Source organism: Aulonocara sp. 'chitande type north' Nkhata Bay, linkage group LG12, assembly GCF_057382095.1.
Source record: "Aulonocara sp. 'chitande type north' Nkhata Bay isolate Kocher_YH1m ecotype deep benthic linkage group LG12, A_spYH_male_GT1.1, whole genome shotgun sequence".
Lineage (NCBI taxonomy): Eukaryota > Metazoa > Chordata > Actinopteri > Cichliformes > Cichlidae > Aulonocara > Aulonocara sp. 'chitande type north' Nkhata Bay.
The window spans coordinates 30,938,479-30,951,038 of NC_141355.1; the positions used below are offsets into that span (position 1 = coordinate 30,938,479).

At 37.5% G+C, this 12,560-nt stretch overlaps 1 protein-coding gene across 1 annotated transcript in view; it reads left to right on the forward strand.

Annotated features, from left to right (window-relative positions):
* aacs (acetoacetyl-CoA synthetase) overlaps window positions 1–10,158 on the forward strand; it is a 53,095-nt gene extending 42,937 nt beyond the window's left edge. Inside the window, exons 12-18 of the mRNA XM_086315082.1 lie at window positions 569–691; window positions 6,378–6,491; window positions 7,443–7,568; window positions 7,838–7,907; window positions 8,104–8,162; window positions 8,475–8,677; window positions 8,795–10,158. Of these exons, the coding sequence (XP_086171208.1) occupies window positions 569–691; window positions 6,378–6,491; window positions 7,443–7,568; window positions 7,838–7,907; window positions 8,104–8,162; window positions 8,475–8,677; window positions 8,795–8,932 (833 nt within the window). The 3' untranslated portion in view covers window positions 8,933–10,158. The remainder of the gene's footprint in view (window positions 1–568; window positions 692–6,377; window positions 6,492–7,442; window positions 7,569–7,837; window positions 7,908–8,103; window positions 8,163–8,474; window positions 8,678–8,794) is intronic.
* The last annotated feature ends 2,402 nt before the right edge of the window (window positions 10,159–12,560 follow it).

The window sequence follows — 12,560 nt, forward strand, 5'->3', positions numbered from 1 at the left end:
GGCAAACTACAATAACACAACAAGTTGGGGTGCAACAAGCCACAGCTGTTCAAATGTGAATACCCATTTTATGTGTTTGGTTTACTAATTTGGTTCAAATGATTGGTGACTCCAACTTGGTTAGGTTTGGGTTGTTTTTTTTTGGGGGGGGGGGGGGGGGGGTAACCACTGTGATAACTGATCCCAGACCAGTAATTCTAAAATATGTGCAGCCTCACTATAAAAGTGTGACTATTGTTGTCTCAATACAAGCAGGTAAACTGCATATTGAGTCTGATCAAAAACCAATGTTTTTGCTCATTTGCTCTCTTGAAGCAAATGAGAATCCCAAATAATCTTTTCAGATTTTCCAATTTGCCCACATTATTTTTGACCAGTTAATGAATCCAAATTTATTGTACTTCCGGAACTCACTGAATTTTTAACACTCAACATTTTAGGAACATTTTAGGTTGTATTCAAAAAGTGACTTCAAACACAGTTATGTATTACTAATAACTAAACTACGGAGTTTATTGTTCATCTTCTTTCGCTATTTAATTTTACCTTTTGTGTTTTCCTTCTCTAGCGGAAACACACAATCTCCAGTCCCTCCACACTATCCTGTCTACTGGATCTCCTCTCAAACCTCAGATCTACGACTATGTCTACCGCTGCATAAAGAGCACCGTGCTGCTGGGCTCCATTTCAGGTGACTCAATAACACATAACCTGCTAGGACACATATTATTTTTCTAATACTTAAGAATTTAAGAATAACATAATGTTTATTTAGAATTATGACACAAAATCATTTAATCATTAAAAAGAACTGTAGATAAATATTTGTCTTAGACATTAATATTACAGTTTTAATTAATTTAAAAATGTCAAGCTTTTACTCAATAAGAACAATTTATAGTATACTTTTTTAATGAATGAAATATTCAACAGGTGCATATTAGTGCATTTTCTGCTAATCAGGTTGTGGTTTGACAAAAAAACTATTGTCTATAATATATTCTTTATAAAAATTTGACAGACAATCTGTGGCGCTTCAAATTAATAGCTACTTAACTAGGAACATAATGCATGAAATGCCTGCACAATAAGTAAAGATTAATCGTGCCAGCTGTTGTTGTTTTTTCTCCAGTTATTGCTAAAGACCTGTTGTCTGTTTTGTTCACTAACAAATGAAACCAAGTTCTGTTTATTTTTAATTTGATTCAGCCATCGAGTATCCTTTATACTCCATTTCATCTTTCTCCTGTTTTTGATTAAGAATAATAGCTGTGCATCTGGTGACTAAGCTCCACATTTTAATTACTAATCAAATACAGTTAGTCAGGTAGGCTGTTATCTTGTGTCTAGACTTTCCTCAGTTTCAGTCTGGTACTTTCAGAGAAACTTGGCATTTTTTAGACTTAAGTAATTGTTTTATTCTGTAAAATTAACACCATCCATTACAACTCTGCAGACAGGACTGATGGTGTTTGTTGCCTGGCTCTCACATTAATGTTATCATTTTAATATTAGCCATAGCTGCTAACCACTATCTTAATGATAACAGATGGCTAAGGTGGCTATTGGATAAAGGTAACTTCAGCTGCTCTGTTTTTTCTCCAGTGGTTTCCACAGCAGCTGGATCCACATATTTGATTTGGCAAAAATCTTATGCCAGATGCTCTTCCAGGCACAACCCTCCCAATTACCTGGGCTTGGGACCAACACTGGCACTAGCTTGTGACACCCTAAGGCAAGATTTTTGGTAAACGGGTAATTGCTAATAGCTAACAGCTAACATGAACGTGAACTGGCCAGTTTAACATTTATCATAACTGTACAATACTTCACTGTTGTTGAAACATGAGCTTTTCTGACCTTTTGAAATTCCCCCTAAAGTGCTTTTCACAAAACTGAAGAAGAGCACATTAGAACACACACTAGCAAAACTAGCAAGCCTGTTGATCCCAAATACAAATGCAATGTCTAGCCTTGTCCATTAGATTGTGTTTATTTTTAGATGTGTTCTGAGTGTTTTCTTTAATTTAGACTGGTTGACCACTTTGATTTTTTTTTCTCTCGTGTTTAAACAACTAACAAGTTAGTTGTAAGGAACATCCCTGACAAAAATGAAAGAAAAGAAGGATTATGTAAATGTAAGATTACTTATATTTAACCTAATGTTATTTTATATATATATATTGACAAATCAAGATATTTATATCCAAGATGATTCTGGTGCATAATGTGATGTCTGAGCAACAAATTGTTTGGTTCCCGATGTCTTTATGACAGAAACCGGATACTTAAACTAAAAAAAAATGTATTTTAAAACATTTAAAATATATACTGTATTTGTATTTTGAAATTTTAAAGCTAAAACAGAAAAGCATCTCTGACACAAGCACAAAAGGACTGATGCATAATAATAAAACAATAAATTGTATAGAAGGCTACATATTCCTCACCACCCACAACTGTCGCACATGCACACACACACGCACGGGTCTAACGCACACAGTGCTTCTCAGCCCATTGTGATGTTGTCAGGCCAGTAGAATGCTATCTGTCTCTTTCTGTGAGTCCTGAAACGTTTAACATTTAGCAGAGCTTGGGTGACTGACGTATTAAACACACACACAAACACACACACACACACATACGCACACTGAGAAGCAGCTTGGAATGTCACGCTTGCATACACATACACGCAGCCATTGTGAATGACAGCCCAAATGGGTACAGCATATAGCCTCAAATACACAAGCAAACATATGCAAAGTTGCACATGCTCACAATGACATGTAAGTCGAAATGCTGGACACAAGCGTCAGCTGAAATGTCAATCACAGGCAGAAATCTGGTGAGAGATGGAAAATAAACAGAAGAAATCTGCAAGCAGATTTTCTTAGGTTATTTTTGTCGTAAATATCTGTGTCTCTGCAGAGTCTGTAAGATAAGTGAAGAAAGAAATCTGTTTAGTGAGGAAGGTGGTCTGTGCAAAATTTGCTGTAGGCTTAAGAATCTACTGAAAACTTCAAAAATAGTTGGTTATGGCAATTACACATTTTCGTTTGTTTGCATTATAGGTTGTTACTCAACAACTCATACGATTTTGTGACACACATCAACAACTTTTATGAGACAAACACATAGAACGAATCAAGGAAAAACAAGTTTTTGCTTATTAGCTCAATACAAAGCTGTATTCATCCCCTTTTTAATTGCGTTAGTAAGTCAATAAAACAAGTTCAGTATTAAATGGTATCACATAACAGAGGCACTGAGAAACCATGTTAGCTAAACAGATAAAACTGTTTTCTTCTTCCACTTTAAAGATCCTTTATAGTTACTTTGTAAAGATTTTTTAATGAGTCAAATGGCTTATGGAAACAGTAGGTATTGTAACTATTGTAGCTTTTGGCATTAGAAAAATGAGTTTAATCCCAACAGTGCCGTTGAGGTGCATCAGTTCAGCCATTGTGCCAAATTACATCATATTTTACCATAAGGTTTTGGGACTGCCATACTCCAGCAGCAGAAGTATGAGGGGAAAAAGTAGAAGATTTCAGATGCCTGTATACCTTACTGCTTGGCCATCAAACATGTTTTATTTAGAATGTGCAAACCATCTCAGCTTTGCCTCTCTGACTTTGTCTCCAAAGAGCTCAACCTGTTCCTGTGCTGTTCCTCTGACAGTATAGTGTTATAATATTTGAACAAAATGATAGCTAAAGTGGTAAATTGTGAAGAAGACCCAATTTGTTATTCATCTGGACTCGTCCTTTTGGAATTATAGCGCTGGCTCTTTGTGAATGTGTGACTCGAAACAGCAGGTCCTGCCCCAGTCACTTTCCATCTTGCTGCCAAGGGCAACAGAGGGCTGCAACCCTTTTGGCTGCCAACCGACCTAACCTTGACCCATGAGGTCAATGCTGTGTGTGTGTGTTCTGAATGCTCATATATGTGGGTCCCTTGCTGATTTTACCCCGTGTCACTGTGTGTGTATAAACATGTGCTTCAGTTAAAGTCTACTTGGGGTTGTGAAAACTTTTAACGGAGATTGTCGTGTATATCAGGAGAGTGTTTGTGTGTTTTCTGTTCAGCAGGGACCTCAGACCCCTGTTGCTCTTCAGTGGGTGATTTTAACACTTTCACTGCTGGATTTACTCAATCCTAATATACCTCCATCTGACTCTCCATATGTCAGCTCTCCACACCCATTTTGCCTCGCCTCTTCTCTTCTCTTCTCTTCTCTTCTCTTCTCTTCTCTTCTCTTCTCTTCTCTTCTCTTCTCTGTGTTAATTTTGAAGTATTTACCAAGTCATCTTTTCAATTTTCCTTTAGTTTTTGGTTTCAATTCAGTTCATTTTTGGATAAATGAATTCATGTGTAGGTTAGCTGTGTAGGTTGCTTGGTTTGTCTCAGTTGGTGGCTTTGTTTGACCTCAAACTGTGCAGGTAGTTTTTCAAAGCAGTAACACCTCCACAAATGAAAGAAGATGTGCGTGCATGCACTCACATGTGCAAAAATCTATGAAAACTAACTGGGGAGTTCAAAAAACCTTTTTCTTCACTTCAAAATAGTCACTGCTGTTAGGAGCATCAGATCAGTGTGACACGTTGCACTCTTGTGTATATACACCTTACTCACACATGCACACTACATGTCAGATGATGGAAGGCATCCCAAGAAAACCACATTGACTTTTGGCTTAAATGTGCTTCTGTTTGTGTGTGTATGTATGTATTTTTGTGTGTTTGTACTCACCTATTAAGGTAAATGTAATATTAATCTAATTGCGTATCGTCCCACTATAAGTGTGTGTGTTTAATCAGAAGACAAAGTTTCTACTTCCTCCTGGGAGCCAATTAGAGCTCAATAAAGAACCTGCCAGAAAGAGAGACGGAGAAAACGAGTGTAAAGAACAAAGAAATGCAAGAAAGGAGGAAGGAACAGTAGAAGGGCATAGAGCAACTGAGAGAAAGCAAACGAGATGGATGGATGGTATCTGTCACGCCGAGTGGAACGAAATAGGGAGGTAGAGAACAAACAATAAGAAGGGAGATGAATAGAACGTGTCAGAAATGGTATATGATTGGAAGGTAGAAAGAGATGAATAGATGTGTGCGTCTTCATGACAGTTTTAGGAAAGTGCTGCAAAGGGAAGGAACTCCTATATAGGTCAATGAAGGTGGAGCAGCGAGCTAATGCTGCCTGTGTGTGGAGCAAAAAAATACAAGACACTGGTATTAAGTGTGATAATGTCTCTTGGTCAGTGTTTGCTGATATTTTACATAGTTACGTGATATGGGTGTGGCTCTGTACATTCCAAGTATTCCAAACTAAATGAAATAAGGTAAAAACGTACACATTGCCTCCCTCCAACCAGTTTCACCATTTGAGGTCTAAGTCATCATATGTGCTAACCCTAACCCTAGTCCTACCACACTAAATGTGATTCATTATCTTTATCACATCATAAAATATCTAAGAGACTTCTGACTATTTACAGTAAAATGTGTCTAAAACAGAAGCATACCCGATATTGTTGGCTTCAATCTATTTTTGTCTGCACTTTCAATATAATTTAAAAGGAAACTGCGTCTTGCTGCTAGGTCATCTTAAACTGGCACATCCAATGACTCTAAAGGATTAAAGAATGGTCTACGCCTTCCTGGAAAGTTTTTGAAATTAAAATTTGTAGAGAAAATTATTGGTACCCCTCAGAAATGGTGATAAATAAGTGGAATATGGAAACTAAAGATTGTCTTTATCATAGGCGTTAAAAGTATATGCCAAACATGGTCAAAGTTAAGACTTGAAGAATCACCAAAGCAACTTCCTGTTCCTGTTACCACAGCTCTTACTATTATTTATAAAGTTTAAGATCCAGAGGTCAGGGGCAATAGTAATGTTTGGCCAAGGTTCTTTGTGGCAAGAGCTGAGGAGATTCCACTTTTAAAACAGAAATAAAAAAGCCAGCATAAAGTTTGCTAAAATACATGTAGACGAGCAACAGTGCTTGTAGGAGAAATCACAATTAGAATCGCTCATCAGCTCCATGTTCACTGAGGAATAAGAAAAAAAAAGAACACCTCTTTGAAACACAGATGGTACTCTGTTATAATGGGAAAACCTTGCTATAACTGTTATAGGGTTCACTGACTTTATTCAGGGTACAATGAAAACCACAGCAATGAATTTATTAAGACGCTACAGAGTTAACAGACTTCCCATTGCTCTGTCTTTTTTGTAGGTCAAGGTTCCTCCAACAGCGTTAATGACAAAAACTTAAGACACAAGCTGGTCAATTTTAACTTCTTAGAAAAATTATATGTCTGTTGCAGAAATATAATGGAAAACTTCCCGGTTTCTCTCAACTCTTTTCCCAGGTGGCACTGACATAGTGTCGTGTTTCATGGGCCAGAACCCAACAGTTCCAGTGTATCGAGGTGAGATTCAATCAAGAAATCTCGGCATGGCTGTGGAAGCCTGGAGCCCTGACGGTAAGACTCTGGGTGAATCTCTTCAGAATTTAATAATCCCTCCTACCACTTTCTGTTTCATTCAACCTCAATAGCAATTAAGAGATTTACTGTATGGGGACAATAGAGCAACAGAGTCAAGGGGATTGTGGTCAGCTTTTAAATAAGTTTCAGGTTCAGGCTGCATTAAAAAAAAATAAATAAATAAATAAATTTAAAAAAAAAAAAAAAAAAAAAAAAAAAAAAAATATATATATATATATATATATATATATATATATATATATATATATATATATATATATATATATATATATATATATGGACGTGTTCATTGTGTTATGATTTGAACTTTACCTGACAAAAAAGATAACTTTATTTATATATATATATATATATATATATTTATTTGCCAGGCCAAAAAGTAACTGAAGGAATGTGTGAACTTTCCCTGGAACAATATACTGACCAACTTTAGCGAAACACATTTTTTTAAATTATTAATTTCAAATAAAAAGGGTGTTGTTCTTTATTTATTTATTTATTTATTTATTTTTTATCATGGTGGAAGTCTTCAAAGCCCTCTAGGTTTCTGTCATTGATTTCAGTCCCTCTTTCCCCAGCTCCCTGCTGCAGGCTGTACTGGCATGTCTCCACCACCTCAAAGGAGAGTGGATTGAAGGATAATTTAAAGGCAGTTTTGTAGAAAGAGTTTGGGATTATTTTAGTCAGTCTTTAAGCCTATAACACCGTCCTGAGGGAGGCTGTTAGGGTTGTGTGAAACCACACACTAAAGGTATCAGGTTCTCTGAGAGCGACACACATTCTTTTTGTTTTTATCAGAGAAGGATTTATACTGTGTCTCTTATACGCTTATGTGTTTGTGCATATGGACGTGTGCCCAGGTTTATATGGGTTGCAGGGAAACACACACCGCAACTTTCTGTTCCTGTGAAATATGTGTTTCAACAGGTAAGCCTGTGTGGGGAGAGAGTGGGGAGCTTGTCTGCTTGAAGCCAATCCCCTGCCAGCCAACACACTTCTGGAATGACGAGAATCAGAGCAAATATCATAAAGCATACTTTTCTACATATCCCGGTAACCACACAAATGTTGTGTAAAAATAGAAACATATTTACAGTTTACATGTACATAAAGAGACACCTGTAATACCCCTGCTGTACAGCTACCCTTTAAGCAATATCGCCCAGTTTAAATTTATCTGTGCTTACATTATGTAACTGTTTTTATTTGCATTTATTGCTCCTTCATTTTTTAATGTTTGTTTTCAGTATGTGTTCTTCAAGTATGCACAAAAAAAAAAAAATCAAAGTTTCAGACAAATTTTTCCTTTTCTCATTCTGTAGGGGTGTGGGCCCACGGAGACTACTGTAAAATCAATCCAAAGACAGGGGGCATTGTCATGCTGGGCAGAAGGTCAGCCATTAACTGCAATCAATACGTTTTATTGATTCATCAGGACAGGCTTAAATGTACTTCATACCCTTTTGTGTGATATTTTGTCACAACTCTAGGCAGTAGAGTCATTTTTTTCCTGTGGAAATTTGTGGCAAAATGGCTCGCAATTACAGGAACGCCAGCTCTGAATTTAGAAAATCTGTTTTTTCTGTAGTGACGGCACGCTGAACCCCAACGGAGTCCGATTCGGCAGCTCAGAGATCTACAACATTGGTGAGTCTTTATCTGCAGATGGAGTAGGGTGTGGGTGTAAGATAATAAAAGAAAATGGTTCTGAGTCATGGTTCTTTTTATGTTCCTGGAAAAATAAGACTTTGCCATCCCATTGTCCACTTTTTAAAGTTTACTCACTTGCCATTCTCCGTACGTACTCACGCTGCTTAGTTTGACACTTTTTGTCTTTTCTGTTCTTTTAATCTTTACTCTCATTTTCTTTTCACCTCTCACGTCTTTTTCTCTCTGTGTCTCATCTTTTTTGGTTTGCCTTTTTGCCCTCTGCCCTCTCCTTTCCTCTCCTCTCTGCAGTGGAGGCGTTTGAGGAAGTGTCAGACAGTCTTTGTGTTCCACAGTACAACGCTGACGGAGAAGAGAGAGTTATTTTGTTCTTAAAGATGGCACCTGGTAAGCCCTTCAGTCCAGAGTTGGTGGCAAAGATTAAAGGAGCCATTAGAAAAGCTCTGTCTGCTCGACACGTACCCGCCCTGCTGCTGGAGACCAGAGACATTCCTGTAAGAAAAAAAAGAAATCTATCAGTTAGTTATGAAAAAACTTTATATTATTCTGTCAGGCTGCAAATAGAAAAATCCTTTTTGTTGAATGACAGCCTTTATTTCATTCCTCTACAGTATACCATCAGCGGTAAGAAGGTGGAGGTAGCTGTAAAACAAGTGATTGCTGGTCGGGAGGTGACACAAAGAGGAGCATTCTCCAATCCTGACTCACTGGACCTCTACAAAAACATTCCTGAACTGCAAAACTATTAGAGATGTGGCTTCACAGAGCTGAAGAGAGGGTCTGCAAAGACACGTAGCCTGAAAAGATTTTAGCTTTGATTTTAGACTAACTTTATGTAAATTTACAGGTACAGGGTGATATGCAAAGTTCATTGCATGGGTTCCTCAAACAGGCACCCTGCGCTGCATACAGGGCAAAAAGGTGATGATGTGTGTCAAAATAATATATAACAATACCAAACAAGATGTATTATAATAATAAATTCATTATATCAGGCAGACAGAGAGACATAGTGTTCCACAAGTCATCAAGCAGCTGCTCATAGTCTACCGTACTGCACAATTAAGTGTTGGAAATGGAACACTGAAAGAGGCTTTGGATATAATATCGTGTGTTTAGCAGTGCTTGTGAATAAGCTCATGCTTTGAAGCCCTTGAAGAAATGAAACGCAGTATAAAGTGCTTTGCTTCGGCTTCACACTTTGATTGTTATCAGCTACCGAAGAACCATATCTCCCCGTGTCACCTGCCTATAACCTTGAGTGGGTCCCTGAATAAAATCCATGGAGGTGTGTAGATAAATACACCCACGCATCTTGGAGTTACGCCTCAGCTTTTGCTCATATCACCATATCATGTTTATGTGGTGTGGATTGCTATCTTAATGTGGATATTTGTATATCGGTATAAATTTTGGAACTGTGAAACTGTGTTGACTTTACAGTTATGCCTTTAACGATAGCCACCCAAACGTGTTAACCAAAGTCATGGAAGTTGTATTATGTTTGTGTAACAGTTCTAGTTTACTTAATTCTTGAATAAGGAAGCCTAGAAAACTAAACTAATATAATTTAATATAGCTTACTAATAACTAATATAGCTTTTTTTTCTGCCTAAAAAGCTATATCACATTTCATACTTGATTCTGAACCTTTGTTTTCGAAATCCTCTATTCAATGTTGTCCCCCCATCCAAAACCAGAATAGGTCGTTATCTATCAATCTGTTGTAGCAAGGATTCAGTCAAGATGCACATTTCTCATTTCACCACAGAAGCCTGTTGTATACATTTGTATCTATGTTCCATGATTGTTACAACGCTAAGAAAAGCATGTGTTGTACTTTGTACATAGAAAAAATGAGTTATTTATTTAAAATTTCCTAATTATAATAACAAATTCTGTAGCCTAGTTGATGCTATTAACTGTAGTGGTTTTGGTCACTAGTAAATCTGTAATAAAACACAATTCCTGTGGGTTTGATTTCCATTTTCCATGAGAAGCAAATACCTGACCAGAGTGTCAATTGTGCAAAGGAACAGATGTCAGAGAGCCATTTGATCTATGGATAAGAATGAAACTGAAAAAAATAAAAAATAGGGACCATTTGCTCATTTGGCTTATTGTGTGTGTGGTTTCCTGTATAAGTTGGTGCGTTAAGCTTCTTTTCTTTATGATTATTTTAAATATTTGGTATAACTGTAAACCATTTAACTGGATACATGTGCGTTTAATGTTTGAGTTCACAATCATGCCTATATCAAACAAAAGCTCCAGGAACAAAGTTTTGATTGGAATACTGCTTTTTTGTATGTAGACAATTAAATTAAATTAATTAATTTAATTATTTTGTCTCATAAATATGCACAAGTCCTTTTACTCCTATAGGAGACAAGAATCATAAATAACTGGATGGTTTGCACTTGAGTGAAATCAGGTGGAACATTGGAGATCTGCATTGTTTTTAGTAAATATATGTTCTTTAGGCATCAAATATTTCTTATGATAAAGCATTTTTACTGTGTGTATTTAGTTTGAGAATGCAAGAATCAAACATGACAGATGTTTTGGACGATATTCTAGGTTGTATGTTCTTTTTGATAACGGGATAACGTTGGTCACTGTAGGTCTGGTTTCGAGCTGTGTGATTGTGAACGCTATTTGCACACCTTGTCTTTGTTGAGTTTTCCGAGGGAATATCTGTGTAAGAAACAACTTTAAAGCTGTTTAACACAGGGATTTTGTTGTATGCATTTTCTGGCTGGAAACTGTCAGCTAACCAATAAAGTGAGGCCAGTCTCAGAGCAAACAAAAAGTTTTGTGTCCCAAAATGTAAGCCTTTTATGCTTATTGTAAATTTACAGTACGCATCCACATTGCTTTCCTAAGATAAACTGGGAAGCTCTTCATCCAAGGCTTTCTAGGCACAGCACACATGTATGAAGTAAACAGGAGTGTGAATCAACATTTATGTTTAACAGCTTAACTAAAATATTTACCTCTGAGCTCTGACACAAAACTACCAGCAACTAATAAGTAGTTGCCGAAAGTTTATAGACCTAAATATTCTGAGCTGAGGTATACAGCTTATTTGAGTTTTATCTTCATCCACAGCCAATATCCATCCATCCATCCATCCATTCGCTTCCGCTTATCCTTTTCAGGGTTGCGGGGGGCGCTGGAGCCTATCCCAGCTGTCATAGGGCGAGAAGCGGGGTACACCCTGGACAGGTCGCCAGTCTGTCGCAGGGCCAACAGCCAATATGATATTATTAAGTTAGCACTGGTGCTATAGCTTTCGATGTGAGATGAACAACTCGGCATACGAACTGTGGAAAAAAACACCATAAAACAAACTGACACACTCATTGAATAACAAAAAATGTGTGCACGTGTGTGTTTGAGTAACTGTGTCTCAGCTTGTGTGTTTTGATCTGTGTAAAGCCAGTCATTTTGACAGACAGCTCCTTTAGAAATAAACTTGGCAGTTTAAAAGCTCCCTATAACCTTTATAAGTGTGAATGCTCAGCCCTGCCAGTCACCCAAACTTCAAAATGTAGCAGTGAGAAAAATAGAAACAGGGAGGCTTGGTTAGAGTCCAGTTCCTCAGTGTAGAAAGGCTAACAAACATCAGTGCTGAGTACCAAACAGTTCCCCAAGGGGCTCTGAGTTGTTTGATTTATCCCAACAGTCTCATAAGAGAGCACATCACAAACCAGGAAATGACTGTTTACCACCTGATGTTGCACTTTACATAGGTTGACTGTTAATTACCATCCACGAACCTTGTGTCTGTGTATCAGCTTGTTTGTGCTTCAAATAATGTGGTTGTGGCGACGTCTCCTGTAGTGGGAACTAACACAAAGGTAGTTCTGAGTACGTTGGCTGGCGTTTACTGCTGGTTTGTGAGCAATTTTTGACAAAATTATAACATCTTGATCATGTAAGGACATATTCACAAAACGTTGCATGTTTGAGATCAAAATTAAGGTCACCCTCATACAGTGTTGGGGAGTAACGGAATACATGTACCTCCGTTACGTATTTGAAATACAAAATATGAGTAACTGTATTCCGTTACAGTTACCGTTTAAAAAGGTGGTATTCAGAATAGTTACTTTGTTGAAATAAAGGGATTACACAGCGGTCTTTTCCTGTTTTATATGTTAGGCTATGCCCTCTCTATTTTTGGTAATTCCACACCGGTGGAAACCAAACAAAATACGCATTAAGAGGCTCAAATGCCTGTGTCTCAATCTCGCGTCTCATAATGACTCTGTCGCTGGTGAAATATGGATGGTATTGTTCAGCACCACAGGCCCAGGTGTACTGCCATACATACCCGTTATGTGTCGGTGAGCGCGAGGGAGGGAGAAAAAG